General features: G+C 43.2%; 1 protein-coding gene across 1 annotated transcript; it reads right to left on the minus strand.

The window, feature by feature from the left end:
• Window positions 1-1,302: 1,302 nt before the first annotated feature.
• CD164 (CD164 molecule) lies at window positions 1,303-20,949 on the minus strand. The gene is made up of 7 exons (XM_069974817.1): window positions 20,640-20,949; window positions 12,560-12,634; window positions 10,642-10,716; window positions 9,405-9,440; window positions 8,363-8,407; window positions 5,901-5,960; window positions 1,303-5,320 (listed from the first exon to the last, which is right to left on the minus strand). Exons 1-7 carry the CDS (start codon window positions 20,737-20,739, stop codon window positions 5,157-5,159), a joined length of 555 nt encoding a protein of 184 aa, XP_069830918.1. The 5' UTR covers window positions 20,740-20,949; the 3' UTR covers window positions 1,303-5,156.
• Between the last annotated feature and the right edge of the window lie 346 nt (window positions 20,950-21,295).

Raw genomic sequence — 21,295 nt, forward strand, 5'->3', positions numbered from 1 at the left:
AAATATGGGGCTTATTAGGTCACCCCCTTTGTCTGATGCTCAGATTTCTTATTCACTTACCCTTATCCACTACTCTATTTCTACCCATTTCCAAAAGGCGGAATACAAATAACGTCCTAGATCAGGGATAGGGAACCTTTGGCTCTCCAGCTATTGCAAAACTACAATTCCCATAATAATAATGGGGGCCAAAGATTCCCCATCCCTGACCTAGGTAGTATCATGTACCCATATGCATGCACAGAATTATGACTGATGTGGAGGGCTCCTTTCTTCATATCTCTTGGAGCTGTCCAACATTTGCTTCATTCTGGAATGAGGTTTGGCGGCTAACCTCTCCTTTTCTCACCAACTTTCTTCTTTCTACATCTTTTGGACATTCCTCTCAAGACCTACTAGCAGTCTGTGATCAGACACCTGGTCAACACCACTTATTAGCTGTATACCTGTGTTGTGGAGATGTCCACAACCTTTGACAGTCTCTGTGGCTACATAAAGTGGAGGATATCTACCACATGCTGATCATACAATGGAGTGGTTAGATCCTCTATGACTTCTTACAGACTTAGTTATATTGGGAGCAAGGTGTGAACACTGATAAATACAAGGCCCTTATGTCTTGCCAAACTCTTGCCCCACCCCTTCATTTCTCCTCTTTTTTCCCCCTCTCTTTGGGGGAGATTTATCAAACATGGTGTAAGGGTACGTTCACACGCACCGGATCCGCTGCGGATTTTCCGCTGCGGATCCGCAGCAGATTTCATCCAAATAACTGAACACAGCATCAAATCTGCACCATTAAATCTGCTGCAGATCCTGTATGTGTGAACGCACCCAAAGTGACCTAGCAATGAATCAGATTTTCATTCCTCACAGACTCTTTGGAAAATGAAAAGTGGAATCTGATTGGTTGCTAGGGGCAACTGAGCCAGTTTCACTTTACACCATGTTTAATATATCTCCCCCTATGTGTTCTGGAATACGTGAGACACTAAGGGGGCATTCACACCACATAGCTGTGTCAGTACAGTAGTGCAAACTGTTCAGTTTTGAAACTCCTGGAATCATAATGACTAATGATGGTGGGAGCTCTGAGGTTCGGTCCACAGAATACTGTCTGTGCAGTGACAGTATTCTGCAGATGTGTGAACGCCCCCTTAGGCTGGTTTCTCTGACCTTATAGAATAGACAGGTGTTTATATTTTGACACTGTGCACATAAGGCTATAGAACCTTTAATATGTGCACAATTTCAGCAAAAAGAATGTTCGTGGTTTTCGAACAAAGTCAAGTCCACATCCTGGAAGTCTTTAAAGTATTTATTGTCAACAAAATCAACTTTATTTGCAGTTAAACAACTTGTGAGTTTATTAGGACATTCTCACATTTTTCAAGGCATCTTCATTTGTCACAGAGCCTAAATAGATTGTTAGAGTCTGGGAGCTCATTTTTGTACTGTAAACTACACAAAGAAAACCTGTGATATGGCACAAGAAATTCAGCTCTTTAATATGCCCAAGATTGATCTTTTTCTCTGAGTTTCAGACTAACATCGATGGACAGCAAGAACACCACCAAATTAGGGCTTTCTATATTCTAGAGATGAGCACAATAGAAGTCTCTAAAAACATGGATACAGCCATTGGCTATGTTCCTACTTCAGGTAAAGGTGGCCATCTCGTTAAATGGTCTCTATTAATGAACATAATCACTACTAGCGGCCATCTATGTTATGAGAGGGCCGCCTTCCCAGAGTTTCCCCAAAGTGGGAACATAGCCTATGGCTGTATCAATGTTTTCCATGACTCCGTCTAATTTCAGCCACCAATGTTCAAATGCTGAACGATCAGATTTAAGCATGCTCAAGCTGCAGTCACTCTACTATACGCTGCTATTCAGAGTTAACTAAAGAGGGAAATATAATGGTATGGGCCCTCTGCCACAGACTAAGACTCCAAGGGTGGGACATCTTTAAAGTCGAGGTTTTAAGACATCTCTATCATAAAGTACCATTGAAATGTAGAGTTTTGGAGACTTAAAGAAAAAACTTTTTGGGATTTGAACTACTAATGGAGACTTACAGCAACATGTCAACAGTGCAAACTTAAAGACAAATCTGTACAGCAAATATTATATTGACTCAAGTATCAGTACTGATACTTTAACAACATAAAGGGTGGCATATACCGGCAGCAGCTGATCAGCCATGGTTCTGGTTCTGCATGCATTACATGTATGCACCATTATCAGTGGTGATCCTCAATAAGCAATTGGCAACTACTGCTGAGTCTAGGGAGGTGACAGGCACTATCTGCAGGGGAAAAAAAACTGCTGACACAAAGTCCTGCCTTGGCTCATGCACAAAATATTTGTCAAATGACATTCCAAATACACTTGCATACAGTATTTCTCATTGGTAAGGCAGTACCCGGCAGTCAGGGCTGTAGGTAATGTTTCACTGGTGCAATCTCTAGTCACAATGCCATGTACAATCAAAAATAAGAAACTAAGATATTGTATGTATGCTATTCCCAGCAAACTTGCATCTGATACAATCTGCTCATCTTAAGGATGTAAAGAAAAAAAAAACTGCACTGAAGACAAAACTTTAAGGCACTTAGAAGATGCAGCCATATGTGAGAGCACTATATTTTACTTTATTTAAATTTTGAACCTGTCCAGATTAAAGGCTGAAAGTTTATCAGATAGAAGCCTGACTGTGCATTGCATTATAATAGGAAAGCAAACAAAACAACAAACTTTCAGAATGGAGTGATAAAGATGACTACAGCCAAGGCTCCAAGGCATTGGAGCTCCACCTTATTTCCTTCATTGTGGATTACTTAAAAATGCAACACTTCAGCTGAAACTTACTGGTTAGCTGAACTCAGGTACATCAGACCCTTCTATTTTACAAGCTTATGGGGTTCAGGGGGAGCCATGCCAAGTCAAGCATGAAGGCACACACATCGGACAAGAGGATCCCATTACTTTGCTGTGAATGATAAAAAGTACTAGTCATGGCAGGACATCTTCAGCATACCATCACCTGACTCTGATCCTGCACTGCAGATTCATAACTCTAGACCTGTTGTCAGCGTGGGGTTTTTTACAAGGTGCACCACCTCAATAGAACGAACCATTAGAGTTGAGCTAACTTCGAGCATGCAGCATTTGATTGGCAGTGGCTGCTGAGGTTGGATGCAGCTCAAGAGAGTCCTGCAGCTCTATGTTTTCCAGGACTCCATCCAACTTCAGCAACCACTGCCAATCAAGTGCTGCACGCTCGAGTTCGGACGATCCCTTGCGTGCTCGAAATTCGCTCAACTCTATTGACCATTTGATTCGATGCAATTGCATAGAGCTGTAAAAAAGCTCACTGAAACAAATGATCATCAAGAGGACCAACTATCATCCACAATATAAGTTATTAAATTGGAAATTGCCCTGCACCAACAGATCCTTCTAGACTTCACTCAATGGGATTGTGTGGGCATAATCTCCTTCGTGAATCATATTGGGTATGGGGAGAATTAGCTGCATGTTAGAGGGGACTAGACTAGAAAACCACCAAACGCCCATCAAGTGTCCATTGTAGTGCATGTATCCCAATGATAGAATGTGACTGAAACATAATCCTTAAATACACAGTCCCGCTCTGCATGCAGTAGTATTTCGCCATGCTTAATGTCAGATGCGGTGGGAGAAGAATGCCAGCATGACCCTTTTAAAAGTAGAGATGAGCAAACCTCGAGTATGCTTGGGTTTGCCTGAAACTGATCGTGTGGCATTTGATTACCGGTGGCCGAAGATGATGGATGCAGCCCTAAGGCTGCCTGGAAGACATGGATACAGTCATAGGCTGTATCCATATATTCCCAGACTCCCTAGGTCCAACTTCTTCAGACATCGGTAATCATATCCAGAGCGTGTTTGAGGTTCGCTCATCTCTAGTCAGAAGTCATTACTTTTGTTTAGCTTGATCTGGAAAGGGGTTGTGACAGAATCTGTATTCTAATGTGATTTCTTCTTAAAGAACAGCTTTTGGCACATTACCTCCACACTAAACTCCCTTGGGCATTGGAAAACATTTATTGCTGCGTTAACAGGTTTTTCATCTGCCTGTAACTCAATCAGTCAGATCACATCTGTACAGATCATGCAATGGGGAATAGGGTCTAAGTGCTCTTCATATACTTATGGGCAAGTGCAAACCAAAAAAGGTATAGGAATCAATGGAAACTTGCTATGTAACAAGGCTATTAACTTCAATTCTGGGAGTTACAATAACCTACACCGAAAGTCACCTCAAAAGCACATCAAGTTGTATATTTTTCCTTCATTAATGGACTGATCCACAGAAAGGATCATTATAATAATAATAATAATAATGAAAAAAAAAAAACTATGGAGAAAGCCCTGTTATCAATAGACAGCTCTAAGATGGAAATCTAGGAACACTATTCTATAGAGAAGGGAAGATGCATTGAAAATACACTGAATTACTTGCCATTCACATTTCTGAAAGGTAAAGAATCAGGGCGTGGGTTAATATTGGTCATAGAAGCAAAGCTACAAAGAGGCCAATGCAATCCTAAATAACAGAAACAAGGGATACTTTCAATATGTCTTTTAAGGCACAATTCTCAAAATATCACCTTCTTTTAGGAATAAGGTGCACTTAAGAAGATGGTGAGGAATCATTTACTTTCCAAAAACTTATAAATCAACTTAAGTTAAAAGTCTCACCAACAGAACTAAAGGGCCAAGTTTATATCACGATGGGCAATACCTACAGACTGCATCGCTACTAACATCACTCAATTCAATCTAACAACCGTATAGTTATTGCAATAATCTAAAACCATTTGCTGTAATAAAATTTGAAGATTCTTTAGTCCAATTTACTTATGGAAAGATTTTTCCCCTTAGAGACTCTATATACTCAGCAATAAGACATAGCAGTTTCAAATACTTTGGGAAGCAGATGGGATGCATGCAGTACGCAGCAATGTGAAGCTTTGAATTCTTCTTGATAGCAAATGGTACAAACATTTGTAGAGGAAGAAAGAGCCTTTCCTGCGACTTTCCAATGAGTAAACTCCAAGTTGAAATTTGGTTAGAGCGATGTAGGTAAGCAGTCCAGTGCAATGGGGTTTAAAGGGTATGGTAATTCCTGTCTTTGGCCTTGCAAAATTTGTACAAGAAGAATACCACAGCTTGAACGCCCAGTACAAGGACTATTCCTCCAATGAAACTGGCGGCATCAAAGGTGTTCTTCTTAAAAGGGGATGTTGATGGTGTAGGCGTTGTTGTGGGTGCTGCAAACAAAAAGCATAGAAATGTGACTGCTTCCATTTCCATACAGATACCTGGAAACGTACATTGGCCTCACATTTTGTCAAATCCTAACTGTCACAGAAAAGTAAGGTCTCAGTCACACGTTCCATAGTTTGCAATAACTTTGTCCATAGTTCATCCATAATCCATATTTTTTGCAGATTAACAAAAATGTGAGGGTGATCGTTAAATTAAGGTGATCTGCATTTTCTGTGGACATTTCGTCTGCAAAAATTACAGATCCACAAAAATTACACACTTCCATAGACTTCTATGGGTGAGTCTGTGCCGCAATTACGACCATACAAGACATGTCTTTTTTTTTTTTTTTTTTGAGGCACAGATTGTGGATCCCTAAAACTATAGATAATGTGAACAGCCAATAGAAATCAACATGCCCTAAGATTGTCTGTAAATGCAGATCTGCAATTCTGGATAAATTTACGGAACATGTAAATAAGGCCTTACATCAAAAGAGTTGTGATGTACACATAATACATGAACTAATAAAAACAAAGAATCACTAGATCTAAAGCTATGCCTAAAGGTTTTCCAACTTACTACTTGCAGAGCTATGGGAAGTGGGTGGAACAGGGGCTGTAGAGCTGTTGGTTACTGCAGCTAGAAGAAAAAGAATATAAAAGAAAAATCAGTAAAACAGCAAATATACACACTGCTATAATGCAGATTCTTGTAGCTATGGCGGCCTGTAGTGATAAATGTAAAGGATTTGTGCTTTTTATCAGTGTGGAACTAGCACATTTATATACTGGTTAGGTTACAAGGTTGGGGAGACAAGAATGGGAGATTTACACTATGAACTGTTTACAGCGTTAGTTGAACATAAAGTCCGGGTTCAGAAAGGAAAAGAAATGCCCAAGATGTAGGGAGGTGCAGCAATATGTAGAGCTTCATGGCTGAGAGTAAGTTTAAATTGTATTGTAAATTGCCAACTAGTGTAGTGGCACAGGGTGGAGGCAATGGTGTAGCAGCTGGACAGGAAGATAAGCCTGGCTGCTTCATTCAACAGTATGAAGAAGGAGCCAAGAGACAGCAGTATGCTTACATGCTATAGACAATTTTGAAATGCAGTTTTTTTTGTTTTTTTTTTACAATTTGTACTGGCTTTCAATCAAATACAGTCAAAGCACAGATATGTTTAACACAGGGCCCATAGAAAACAGTGGGTCCCCATTCTGTCTTGATGGATTGTTTTGATGGACTAAATACACAGATGTGTCAAATGGGGCAGATTCTCCCCTGTATCTGCCTTACTATCTGTCTCTCTTTGGCCAGTGTGAGCTGACCTCCTAGGTTTTCCTACATTGTCATCTCAGTCAGACTCTGGAGCTTGTCGGCCAATTGCTGGCCCTTTTACATTGGGCGACTATAGGGATAACTGCCTGTGTAAAAGGTCCTTTATCTAATTGTTGCCCATTAGCAGCTACTAGTTGGAACTCTCTAAAGGAAACTATTTTGAAACTTGCTTCATTTTGCATTCAGGGAACAAGTCAAAAAAGAAAGAAAGAAAAAAAAAAAAAAAAAAAAAAAAAAAGAAGAAAGAAAGAAACCAGTGCAAAGGTGCCCATAGCCTTTAAGTCCAATAGGGTGAGGCATACTAAGGAGGAGCTGATGGTCTACTGTGCAAGATGCTGCAGAAAGCTCTAGGAGGATCAACTGACGGTACAGTAGATGCCTTGTCATTTAGCCATCAGGAGATTTGACACTAAGCAAAAGCAGTTTCAAAAACCAGATTACATGTGGTTGGGAAGAGTTAGGTGAAGATATAGGTGAAAGCAGACCAGACTTTCCAGCAGTTTAGAGTTGAAGGGGAGATCAGAGATGGGCGATAGACATTTAGAAGTGAAAAGAAACCATGGTACCAATGTAAGATGAATACAACCCTTAAGCGTTACAGTCAAATTCAGTAACTTCTGACATGTCCTTGTGATCCCAAGAGTGTGCGGCAGTGTGCTTCATTCCCCAGCCGGCAGTGTGCTTTATTCCCCAGCTGGCAGGGACATCCGACTTTTTTACCCCATATTCTAATTAAGCGAAATAGGATTTGATTGACAGCTGGGGAGGGAACTCGCTGCTGTGAACTTCCCCTGGCTGTGCTGCAGAATCGCAACATGTCTCGAGTGTGATACATGTTAGTGCAAATGACCGTATTGCTTTAACTAGCTACTTGGCATAATGGGGCTCATGCTCTACAAAAAAGGGACCCATTACAGCAGCTCCACTGCAATTTTTCTCATCTGCCCTTGAAAAGGGAGTATAGACTCGGAGATCTTTACCCACACACCACCATTTAAGGTCCAAGTTATACTTTAAATTTGACCCATTTCCCATTTTTCTAATAATTTAGTTCATGAGACATCTACTTATATTACTCCCTGCAGACTCCACTTCAGCATCATAATGTAAAGTGTGAACTACGCCTTGTGAAAATACTTAAAGGAGTACTCCGGACAAAGGTGAAAAATCCAAAAGGGGAAGGAGGGAGGTGGGAACATAATAAAGAAGCCTAACCCCGTGCCATCACAGTGCATGATCCCACAGAGGGCTCCCACAGCTCCTGCTCCGGTGATGTCACTGCCCAGCTCAGCCAATCAGAGACTGAGGGGAACACCTCTGCAGTTGCTGACTGGCTGAGCGGGTAGTTCCTGTGGGGCTTTTACAAAATAGGAACTCGCAAGATTCAGGAGAATGAATGGTACTGGTAGCTCTCTGCTGCGAGGGCACAGGGACGGGTTAGTAAAACTTCTTTAAAATGTTTGCTACTGTGATTGATCAAAGCTTTGGGATTAACACCAAACTGGGATGGTATCCCCTGGGCATTTATAACGTCATAAGACTCAAATCATTTAACCTCAAATACATTTTAAAAAAAAAAAACATTTTTAATCAATATATTATAAACATTAATCCTAAAATAGACAATAAAGATGGGTCGCTTTCATTTAATGGAAAACACACAGCAGATATTGTCTCCTAACCTAATATCATGACAAAGTGCTTACCTGTGGCTGAGGTAGATGCAGCAGTAGCAGCTGAGGTTGGTGCAGCTGTACAAAGAAGACAGAGTAACAGCGAGTAAGGCAGATTAGTTATACAATCATAAAATGTAGCTATTTGGAACCCTGCTTATTGCACAAAGTATACCTTAGTATACTTAAGAAAAAATAAAAGCTTTTGACACATCCTAGACACATGTAAAAAGTCTTGAGCGTATGGCAGTGTGATTCTTCCCCATGTCCAATTTACTATAGAAGTCTATCTCCTGCCGCAAAGGCAGAGCGTGAACACAATGGGGGAGATTTATCAAACATGGTGTAAAGTGAAACTGGCTCAGTTGCCCCTAGCAACCAATCAGATTTTACCTTTCATTTTCCAAAGAGTCTGTGAGGAATGAAAAGTGGAATCTGATTGGTTGCTAGGGGCAACTGAGCCAGTTTCACTTTACACCATGTTTGATAAATCTCCCCCATTGTGCGTAGCGAGCGCTTCTCGCGGTTCTATTTACCAACACCATGACGCATCAAAACTTTTGATATGCTTCTGGGACAAGTGAAAAGTTTTTAAAGTGAATCTGCCCACCCAGTAACAACCCAAAACAAAGGGATTCTGTAGTGTTACACTGGGATGCAAACTGGCAGATGTGTGAATGGGGGGGGGGGGGATTTCCAACTCACCACCGATTATGAGAACAAATGAGGCCGAGCTGTAATATCAGACATGCTGCATGGATGTGTGATGAAGCACTAAAGGACATTTCATGACCTGTAGGAGTCCCAGCAGATTAAACCTCCTCCCTTCCATCAATATCATAGCGATATGCCATCACTAGGACCCCTTTCATTAGTAAGCAAATCACACCAACAAAAAGCTGGATCAGAAAATAACACGCCACACATTTCAGTAACCATGAGCAGACTTTAGCACTCATAACATTATGCATTGTCTAACCTTAAAGAGAACCCATTAAGTCTAATGCTGTGGTAGGCTAGTGTCAGTGCAATATCTTCTGGGGGGAAAAAAAAAGTCAACTCCAAATGATATTACCTGTTGTATTAGCTGTGGTTGGAGCTGTACTTGGACCTAGTGTGAGAAATTAAAAGAGGGGTTAAAAAAAGGACATTGTTAATTCCTGGGATTTCACATCTGAGGACTTTGCTGTGTGTGAGAAAACATGCTGATATGGCTAATTCACTAGGAATCGCTCATTATAAGATTAGAGTAACAGACAGGTTGACACGGCAGACTTGGCAATGAAAGCCACCATAGGGATATAATAGGTCACTTAAATTGTTAACATAGCAATTGTTTGGACTGCATAGACTTCAGAGGTAGATTCACCTGTAACAAGTTTGCAGCAGATTTAACACTGCAAGTTTCTTAACCCTCTCACGGCCATGGGTCATTGATTCCTCAATGCCCAGGTCGTTTTGGGAAATGAGCTTATGGAATCATAATGATCCCATAAGCTGATGTCCCTTTGTCCCTCCCTTTGGCGCATGCTCTGCCTTTCCTCCCTCTCCCTGCCGGCCTCCGTAGCCAGGAAACCGGAAGCCTGAGGCTTCCGGTTTCCATGGCTACCATCATGGCTACCAAAGTGATCGCAGAGCCCCGATCGCAGAGCTCCTTCTGTAGGCGGGAGAGGGTTAAGATCCGCTACGATACTCTAACATTATAGCCTATGAACCTGCATTCTGGCAACAGATTTTGATTCCGCTGCGAGAATATAAGTGACAGCCATTAAACAGCCAATTCTTACCTGCCTACACTCCCTAGTCACGCTCCTGCTTAAGTCTCCAGGTCTCTGTTCACTGACAGCAAGCTCGGCCAATAACTGGCTGCAGCTGGACAGCACACTGATTGGCTGAGCGGGCTGTCAGTGAGCGGTGACCCGGGGACTCAAGCAGAAGCATGACAAGAGAGAGCAGGCAGGTAAGCACTGGCTGTTTGTTATTTTTACCGCCATGGCAGCTAATTAGTTAAACAAAGCAGAATGAAAATCCGTTATGAGAATGCAGGGTCATAGGTTATAATGGTACAGAGCAGCGCAGCGGATTTCACTGTGCAACTTACAGCGTGAAATCCGCTGCAAACTCATTACGTGTGTATACCCCTTATACTAGGTGTGAATACCCCTAATACTTAAATCAGTATCATCCTATAGCCTGCCATAAGCAACGTTTTTTTAAGTGTCACAAATTAGCACACACGCTGCTGTCCAAGGCAAACTTACTTGGGCGTACACACAATCAACAATCCAGTAAACTGAAACAATAAATATTACCTTGACAAGCTTTAGCAGTGCAGTTGGTGTTGGATGAATTACGTAAACATTGTTCTGTCTCATTTTCTGCCGTACCTAAATAAAATTATCATGTTTTAGAAATTAGTACATCTCAAACTTTTGGCACAACCGAGGCAAAGGCACTACAATTTGGGCCATTTTCTTCTCTGCACGTGCCACATCCCTTTTCCCATGAGCCCAGCCCTCTCATCGAGTACAGATTGTAAGCTTTTTTGTTAATAAATATGTCTTCATTTCTGTGTGCCACACTTCTTTAGCTTTAGTAAATCTAGGCCATTGTTTCTACAGGAATAGATGAGCGAGATTTATCGATACTGGTGCAAAGGGGCAGAGGAGCAGGTTCCTGTAGCAGTGGCACCTATTATTTGCACTTAGTCTTGATAAACCATCCTTATTTGTCCCGATTTATCAATATGCCTGAGGGCAAAAACTGTGTGAAAGGCCCAAAGCAACTAATCACAGCTCAGCTTTCATTTTACTAGAGCAATTTGAGAGATGAAGAATGAGCGGGGACTGTTGCTTTGGGCAAATATTGATAAATCTTGGCCAATACCATGTTCCTTGCTAATCCTTTGAACACTTAGGGGGACATGCATCACTTGGCGTACTGATGATTTTCGACGCGCACAGGATTTATGTAGAGGCCGTCCGCCTCTACATAAATCTCCGTAGCGCCAGAGATGCGGGGACATTTATAAGTCCGGCGTATAAAACGCCAGACTTAATAAATGTCCCCCTTAGAGTATGTTAACACATAGAACATGTAACACACAGCGACAGAAACAGAAAGCACACTACTTATTTATTTCGAGGCAACAAAATCCAAGTGGACTTTTTCAATGCATGCAAATGGAGTTGAAGATACCCCATTTACATGAATTGGACGTGGAGTGTCATCAGATCACTGGAAACCACCACTAATCCTAAGAACGGAAGCACAATCCTCACCGCAGTGAATGGAGAGCTAACTGAACCTGTGCTCCATCCTTTCTTGATGGGGCCGAAGAACACTTCCAAACACTGAACTCTGAAACATTGGGTGGCCCCATAGGGTGTGAGTAGAGCGCAGGCCACGGTGGCCATCCCAGGATTTATAGCAGAGACGACTGTACTTCCGTTCTCAGGATCGGCGAGGGTCCCAGTGTTCATAGACTGAAATATGGATTAGAAAAATCCACTGAATGCCCCAGGTGGCAGCTGCAATGATTAAAGCATGTCGCTGCTGTACACTATTACCTTTGTGTCTAACAACATCCTAAGGAGTAAAAGGCAAAATCAGGTCACCATGGTTGATTTGCTAGTGGACAGGTTTTACCCAGCCCTGATTTAAATTATAATAATCTTAAATAATTTAAAGTTGATATATTATTTAAATAATATTTTAATAGTTCAGACAAGTCCACTTGTAGCAACATGTTTAGTTATATTTTATAAAAATGAGAGGGTGATTAGAATTTGTATTAGGGGAGTTTATTTATACATATATATATTCCCCTAGGGGGATTTAAAAAAAAAAAAAAAAAAAAGAAATATGTAGCACTGATCTGTTAGATCAGTGCTCTCCTTATAACTACTACCTGAAGCTGACAGTATTAGCAGAATTGCTATGGCTGGCACAAAGGCTTGGTAAAGACCTCCAGCAGCCAAAAGTAACAGACTGGCACCCAGCAGAGATACCAGCTGAACCCCAGACCTACTAGACAGATTAGTGAGCCATTTAAATGCCGTAATCGTTGCTGATCATGGCATTTAAGTGGTTTAACGACCATTACCAGTGTAATTCTTGAGGTTGGTCATGCTGGCTGCTGGTCACATTGGGGGAAAAAGGAAGATTCCCTGTAGTTCCAGTCATTGAAATATGTACAAGATAACTTGGCCAAAATGTCTTATAACTTACCATTATTACAGCTAACCCATAAACAGCCAGTGATATTATGACATGCTTCACAGGTTTTTCCAGCATCACATTCATCTGCAAGAAAATAATAGAATCATTAAAAACAGAATACCAGAAAGGAAGAAAATTGAGAACACCGGATACTTTAAGACACAACATTATAACTGAGTGACTTTAAAGGGGTACTCTCATCTCAGCTAATATACAGTAGTTATACTTGTAGGACTCACCAAACTTGCTTCCCTCTCCTGATAGGTTGCTCTTTCCCTCCCATTGTTCAGAGCTTGTTGTCTAGATTACAGACCACCACTCTGTTCTACAAGCAGTGGTCTGGTTGGTGTATATATATACACACATCTACATTATATCTATATATACACTAGCCAGACCACTGCCTTTAAAACTGAGTGTTGATTGGTAACCTAGACAACAATCTGTCACCAATGGGAGGAAAAGAGCATCATATCAGGAGAAGGAGGCAAGTTTGCTAAATGAATGTATTTACAAAAATATTTAACTTAAGGATGACAATACCCCTTTAACCCTTCCACAGTCATGGGTCATTAATGCCTTAATACCCAGGTCAAATTTTTTACTTCAGCCATGGGATCATAATGATCCCATAAGCTGAGGTGCTATTGCCTCCCTCCTCTGCTGCTGTCATTGCAGTACTGGATTTGAACATGCCACCAGCTCAGAGGAGCGAGCATAGATTGTGGCAGTGCTTTTCAGGTTATAACATATCCTGAAGAGCACTGCCATAATCTCTGCCAAGCCTTACCTCTCTCCCCTGCCGATCGGCTTCCGTAGCAGGACATTGGAGACCTCTGGTGTCCATGGTTACCATGGCTTTGATCGCTGCGCAGAGCCCTGATGGTGAACAGAGGGAGATTCCTCCCCCTGTTCTCCCTGTAGTTGCTGTGGTCGCATTGACCATAGCATGTATAGGGTTAACTGCTGGGATTCAGCTCAGGTCCCAGCAGTTATGGACTTGCCGTGGATGGCACAGGCACTGCTTCCGTGCCAGTGTCATCCTCTGCAGGTTAATTAACGTTGCTGCAGCAATGCTAATTAACTGTGCATCGGCGGCAGGGGGTTTAAAGGTTTTTCTTTTTTAACTGATTGTGTATCTTCAGGATAGCTCAACAGTAGTAAAGAAGGCAATCACATTGTAGTGTTTTATGAATCACACCTTTTATATGACCCGGGGGGGCACCAAACATCCAGTGACGAAAGTCACATTAGTTTTTAAAATAACCCCCCTGTGTGTGCAAAGTCCATATTCATTCTTCACATCATATTTCCCTTGATTACAATTTAGGATACAGTCCACAGGCTGAAGTATATACGGTTAGGGTCCTATTAGATAGCTTGATCATAAACTGTAAACAAGTGCTGATCTGCAAGATCGGCGCTTGTTTACTGAGCTATTACACAGGTGACTATCGGGCAGCAAGGGCTGCAAGGACATTGTTAGCGATGTCCATGCAGACCTTGCCTTTAGTGTAAAATAAAGTAATAACTCACCTTACCACGTTCCCTGGTGTCCTCGGAGGCCTTCCCCAGTGTCTGCAGCTCTGCTTTTTGTTCCGGTCTTTGCACTGACAGGCCGCAACTGCTCAGCCAATCACTGGCCGTTGCCTGCCTCGGCCAGTAATCAGTTGAGCATCCGTGGCTGTCATTGCAAAGACCAGAATAAAAGGCAAAGCTGCAGACACTGAGAAAGGCCTCCAAGGACACCAGGGAACGTGGTAAGGTAAGTTATTTTATCTTATACTACAATCATCAGCCTTTGGCCGTGCATCGCTATTGCACATAGCAATGTACGCCCAACGATTTTAGGTCTGGACCTAAAGAAAGTATCAGCTGATGATCCTTTCATCAGCTGATCGTTCTCCCTAATACATGGAGCGATAATCGGGCCCTTACATACACTATCCTAATGTACTGATGTTTCTCTTTAAATATGTACATTAAATAGTTGGCACAAACTCTTCAGACTTGAAGCAAAGAAAAAAAAAAAAAACTCTTTTATAGATCAATAAACATAACCTCCGCATGTGCCAACCTTAACAACATCCGAGTTATCAAATGCATTTCATAACCTCAGGCAAAGTAAAAACCTTTGTTATGCCGCCAATATACCTGACTGGCAGCACCGCTACCGTGGAGGCCCCATACAGTCTAATAATACCTGCTTTACTAATAATAATTTTTACTTTTATGTCAGTAACAAAACACATAATACTGGGTACTCAGACCCAAACATGGAACATAAAAACAAATACCATGTGTTATAAAGGCAATAAGGCAATTTATAGACCCAAAGGACTATAGTAAGTGCTTATTGGAGGTTACAACATAACCATCCAGGTCCTTTAGAGTCCTCTGTCAAATACCACTCTACTGGTCCAAAGCAGGAGAGGTTTTCTATGGGGATTTGCTACTGCTCTGGACAGTTCCTGTCATGGACAGAGGTGGCAGCAGAGAGCACTGTGTCAGACTGGAAAGAATACACCACTTCCTGCAGGACATTCAGTACTGAAAGACTTGGGATTTCTAGATTTCAGTTCTCTCTAGGAATGTATGATATACAGCATGCTACTGGTTCAGTGACTTCTGTGAGTACACAGTGTTACCGGTTATTACTGACCTCTAAAAGCACAGAGTGTGCTACCAGTTATCTCTCATCTCTAGGAGCATACAGTATGTACTGGTCACTATACACTGTATGCATCATCGCTCACTACTGTACATTGTGCATGGTGGCTAAGCCTAATACAGTGGTGTCTTGGATTACGAGCATAATTTGTTCAGGGACTGAGCTTGTAATCCAAATCCACTCTTAAACCAAAACAAATTTTCCCATAAGAAATTATAGAAATGCAGACAATTGCTTCCACACCCCAAAAATAATGATTTATTACTCTGAATAACATGTAAAACTGATTTAGAAACAGCAGAATATGTGATATCATAAGTTACTGTACAGTAATGAAGAGGATGGGAAACACAAGGGTGGACAGAGACGGCAGGGAGCATGAAGGAATGAGCAGGGCAGATGTGGGCACATACATGCAGCACTCTCTGTCCGGGGAGATAGGGGTTACAGCTATGAAGAGGTTACCTCCACAGTCCTGTCCCCTAATGTGAGCCCCAGCCTCAAGTGGATCTGCCATGATTTGGAAGGTGAGGGAGACTTCCTGGGTCAGAGTACAGGGCTGTAGACCCCGCTATGCAGGCCATGCCCCTCCCCCACTCGCGCTCCCACCCAGTACAGGGAGCTCTAAAACCAAAGCAATGCTCTTACACCATGTCACAATTTTGAAAAACTGTGAGCTCTTAAACAAAAACGCTCTTAAACCAATGTACCACTGTATATATTTTTATTTTCTGCCAGAAATATATAAACTGGGGAGTATATAGCTAGATATATAAAGTAACGGAAAGATAGGATAAGTATAACAGACACAAAAATACAAATATATTAGAAATATACTGCTTATAGTGTATAATACTTATATGTGCTACGTACTATATATAATATATAAGTTTATATTATTCAAAACTTCACTATTATAATATTTTACGTTATATGAATATAGAGGAGTACTGAGACTGGGGTTAGTGTGTTAGGGTCTTATTAGACTAAAGGCCCTATTACACCAGACGAGGTGTAATAGAAGGCAATGATCGGCCGACATGAACAATGTCGGCTGATCGTTGCTGTTTTTGAAAGACAAACGACTAATATAGCAGCGATCTGCTGCCATCGCTCTGTGGAATAGGAGCAGCAGCAGCCCGCTACTATCTGCTATGGGCTGCCCGGACGATCTAGCGATCACCCGGGCAGCCCCCAGCTCTCACCCGCTCTCTAACGACGCGTGTAATAGCGCCGGGAGCAAAAGCGGTTCTCTATGGGGATTTATATAAAACAGAGACAGAGTTCCTGTCTCGGCCAGAGATGGCAACAGAGAGCACTGTGTCAGACTGAGGCTACGTTCACACAGAGCAAAAGGGGCGGATTATGCGAGGAAATATTTCCGCCTGAAATCAACTGACGCTGAATTCCGAGCAGAATATAAGCAGAATGTAAGCAGAATCCCTGCGTATTCCGCTAGGAAAGTGTTCAGCTCGTAATCAGCTCTTGCCAAATTCAGCGCGGAATACTCGAGGAATACGCGCTGAATCCGCATGCATTCAAGTAAACTAAACTATACCAGAATATATACTAGAATGCTCCTCCCCCCCCTTTTTTCCCCATTTACGCGCTGATTCAGCGAGTGATTTCCGCTTGTATTACGTTTGTATTCCGCGCTGAAACAGAAAATCAGAGCCCCATTGGTATATATAGGCTTCCGCTAGCGGAAGAATGAACATGTTCATTCTTCTGGCGGAAAGCGGATTAGTTCAGTGCGGAAATTCCACCGTGTGAACTGCAGAGCAGAATTTCCATTCAACACAATGGAAATTAGCTCTGTACCTATTTTAACGGCTGAAATTTCAGCGCTGATTCAGCGCAGAAATTCAGCTGCTTTTGCTCTGTGTGAACGAGCCCTGAAAAGAAAGCACTACTTCCTGCATGACATATAGCAGCTAATAAGTACTGGAAGACTTGTGATTTTTTAATAGAAGTAAATTACAAATCTTTACAACTTTCTGATATCAGTCGATCTGGAAGAAAAAGATTTTCGCTTTATATGTCTATAAAACTTGAATTCAGCAATAGGTCATGTTCCGATTACACACTTCCTTTAAGATTTCCCCAGACAACCTTTTGGCAGCCGATGATAAAGACCAGAATTCCCACTGGAGGCCTTCACAGAGGCAAATAAAGGTTTTCATTGTATTTAACCCTTAGGGGACACAGCTAGTTTTGGTGTTTATGACACGGTCAAATTTTTCAAATATGACATGTGTCACTTTATATATTAATAACTCTGGAATGCTTTTACCGATCCTTGTGGTTCCAAGATTGTTTTTTCGTGACATGTTCCACTTTATGTTAGTGGTGCATTTGGACCGATACCTTTAACTTTTTTTTGAGAAAGACTCCAAAATGATGTGAAAAATTGAAAAAAATTGCATTTCTCTAAATTTGAGGGGCGGCAGCAAGATCAGAGGACACCACAGCGGGGGAACACGGCAGCGGGGGACTGAGGATCTTCAGGGGACACATCAGCGGGGGAACACGGCAGCGGAGGACCGGGGATCAGGGGACACATCAGCGGGGGAACAAGGATTCGGGGACGAGCAGCTGGGGGGGAAACACAAGGATTGTCAGACATGGCATCGGGGGGCGGGACGGCACGGCAGAAGCTTCCCCCGGATCCCGGAACTAGGCAGAGACCGGGACCCGGGGGTTTACTGCTTGCTTCACCGGTATTGGTGGATCGTTACCGATCCACTGATGCCGGTGATCGCCTGTACTGGACCCCTTCAGGGGGTCCTGCAGCAGCTACACTAAACTGTCAGCTATCAGCTGACAGTTTAGTCGCGGCTCCCGGTCACTGTTTATGTAAACAGTGAGCACCGGGAGCCGGGAAGTTATTGTACGTCCTGGTGCGGAAAGTAACCTCCTGCCAGGACGTACAATAATGCCCTGGTGCGGCTAGGGGTTAAGAGCCAAAGCTGGATAACACCTTTAGGCTATGTTCACACTACGTTTATTTCAGGCAGTATTTGTTCCTCATGTCAGGTCCTCATAGCAACCAAAACCAGGAGTGGATTAAAAACACAGAAAGGATCTGTCCACACAATGGTGAAATTGAGTGGATGGCCGCCATATAACAGTAAATAACTTCCATTATTTCAATACAACAGCCGTTGTTGTAAAATAACAGTCATCCACTCAACTACAACATTATGTGATCATAGCCTTTCTGTGCTTTCAATACACTCCTGGTTTTGTTTGCTATGAGGACCTGACATGAGGACCAAATACTGCCAGAAATATACGTAGTGTGAACGCAGCCTTAATTTATTTTTTCCTGTTCCTGTTTGTCACAAAGTAATGAGAATATAGACATGCCTGTCAGTAGCTAGTCATTTATATATAGGTTTAGGAGTGCACTAACCTGTCAAGGTGTGTAGCATATGTTTTATGACTTATATAGCTTTTTAAAATTTCTTACTAACCCTCTTAAAACCCATTCTATAGGTGATCAGCATAGGTAGCAGCCTGTTCGGGCTCTATGATGTAAGTGCACCTATAGGATCAGTATTACACAGCTCTGCTACAGTAGCTGCTGCCAGGTCTGATGACCCTGCTGCTGCTGGCAGGTTAATGCCATAGATGCTACAGTCAAAAACAGCAGCATGTAGGTGGTTAAACAGATGATTGGGGCTCCCATTGTTATACTATAGGCCCCCAATAGGCAACAGCAAAATACTAATGGCAGCTGGGTGTATAGTCGCTAGGTTAGTCATCTTAGGCTAGAAGGCTGCCTGTCAGTTTTACAGTGACATGCACAATACACAGTATACTACTTATAAGCGGTACAGCCATAATCATAGTAGCTTACAGAATAAAGCAAACATGTCATTTATGCTACATGGTGAATGCCATAAAGATGATGCTTAAAACAAAAACAAAACAAAAAAAACCCATGAAATTACTACTAGGAACAATTCAGTGGTTGAACATTTTTCGCCAGAATTTTGTTCAGTACTCGAACCAACCCGGGAGATAACTGTTGGCGGAACTATTGTTCAGCTGACGGTTACTGAAGGTGTACAAGCACCAATGCTTACAGGCACTGGTCACAGTGATAGGAATCCTGCTCTAAACTTGTTTCCTACCTAGGAGCGGTTAGCTTCTACTCCTGAGTGAGCTAGTACCTGTACTGCTGATAAGCCTGCTCAGTTGGCCGTCCAGCCAGGCAGGGGTTAAGCAAGATGTCATTTTCTCCCAGGGTACATCACGACTCGGCTGAAATGTCATGAAAGAGTGGGATTTAGCCCGCACAGCCAATCAGTGACTGCAGCGGTATTCTGCACCAGTCACTGACTGGCTGAGTGGGGAATGCATCAACTGGGTCATGATCTAGCAGGAGGTGAGATATGACTGTCGGCGGGGGTCCAGGTGTGGGATGCAGCGCTGCACGGGCACAGGAAAAGGTAAATATACATTCTTTATTATGTTCTCCCCCACACCTTTCCTTTAACCCGGCATATAGCGTGCTCAGCCCACCGAAGAAGAGGTTAAGTGGGGATGCTGTGCATCCCAACTTAAAGTGACTGTACCACCAGGTCAAGGCTGAAGCACTGGAGGCGGCTGACCCACCCCCAGTGGGAAGAATCCCCAGCCCCTCCATGACGTGACTCCATTAGAATCAATGGAACCCTATCATAGAGGGGCTAGGGTTTCCTCCCACTGGGGGTGGGTCGGCCCGCCTCCAGTGCTTCTGCCTGGTGGTACAGTCACTTTAACCCCCTAGGAGGAGCAGGACACCTATCAAAGTGATGGTTGTTCTGCTCCTCTTTGGGGAGATGTGACTCCTCACCTGTACTGCAGCCTCTAGTGGTGGTCATGTCCTGTCTCAATCAGTGTGCAGGGGGGGTCACAGCTGAGTGGAGTTGGGACCGAAAAACAACAGTGGAGTTTGGTGAGGTAAGAATACCACCTATATTATATTCTATGGAACAGCAACAATACATAAGAAGTTTTTATTAATATATTTAGACAATCACTGTGCCTAGCAGTAACCCACTATTAACCTTTTCACTTTTTTGTGTGTGGCTTTTCCCTAGAACTCCCATAGAAATGAATGGGGGCCCACGTTCTGGGCAGGTCCTCCATGCGGACTATGGCTGGGAGGAAGCCTGGCAGTGCTGCACATGGGCGAGGCGGCTGCCTATGGGAACATCATGTACCAGGGAGGGGGGAGAAGGAAGACCAGGACAGGGAATGTGAGGCTCGTCCTCCGGCAGAGCTAGGTGCGCGCCCTGCTCCTCCCTGTCACCTGCCGCCGGGCACCAGAGACTCTGACGTCACGTGGTAGCCCCGGACTATGACGTGTTACAGTGACTGTGCAATATAGCGGGGGGGCACACGGACAGGCACGGAGAAGCCTCTTACCTGCGGCGGCGGCGGCGGCGCCGGTTACCCCCCACAGCAGCAGGAGCAGTCCCGGCAGCAGCACGAGCAGCAAGTGTGTCGGGACGCCCCGCACCCTCATCCTGCCGGCTCTCGTGTGTTGCGGTCTCGCGCTCTCTCCCGCGGTCCCCTGTTCACGTGATCCGGCCAGGTGTGGCTATTTCCAGGCAGCGTCGTCGGTGCTGGAGTGAAGAACGCGAGTAAGCGCCTCGTCTGCTGCCGCTGCCGGGTTCGGGGACTGAGAACTGGTCTGGGAAGAGTTTCGCACCTCCTGTCGTTTTACGTCACTACGAACGTGGCACTAGAAAGCGCTCACCTCGTCACCGTCCGTCACCTTCCACCTCCTATCTCATGGGCAACAGCGCCACCTGGAGTGTTCTCCTGGGACCCGCAGGCTGGCAGGAATGGACACGCTGGGAACCGTCCTACTAATAATTCTTTATCAGCCTGTGCTGCCAGTTTGCAGATCAAACTACAGATCTTAAGGTGCCCTTACACCTTTAAGTTGATAAAAGTGGATAATTTTACCCCAATTATCGTTTATCATGTGAAATCTTATCTAGTGCTACAAAAACATGGCCACTTTTTCTCCTCTCTTGTCTCCAGTTCGGGTGCAGTTTGCTGTTTTCTTCTTTGTG

Source organism: Dendropsophus ebraccatus, chromosome 6 (genome assembly GCF_027789765.1).
Source record: "Dendropsophus ebraccatus isolate aDenEbr1 chromosome 6, aDenEbr1.pat, whole genome shotgun sequence".
Classification (NCBI taxonomy): Eukaryota; Metazoa; Chordata; class Amphibia; order Anura; family Hylidae; genus Dendropsophus; species Dendropsophus ebraccatus.

Bases quoted from the DNA above. Each gene is read 5' to 3' on its own strand.
- CD164 (XM_069974817.1), bottom strand. From the start codon at position 20,739: ATGAGGGTGCGGGGCGTCCCGACACACTTGCTGCTCGTGCTGCTGCCG. The intron at 8,408-9,404 runs GTAATATCATTT...TTCTTTGTACAG, and splicing joins AACCACAGCTAATACAACAG to CTGCACCAACCTCAGCTGCT. The intron at 5,321-5,900 runs GTAAGTTGGAAA...TTTTGTTTGCAG, and splicing joins TTCCCATAGCTCTGCAAGTA to CACCCACAACAACGCCTACA.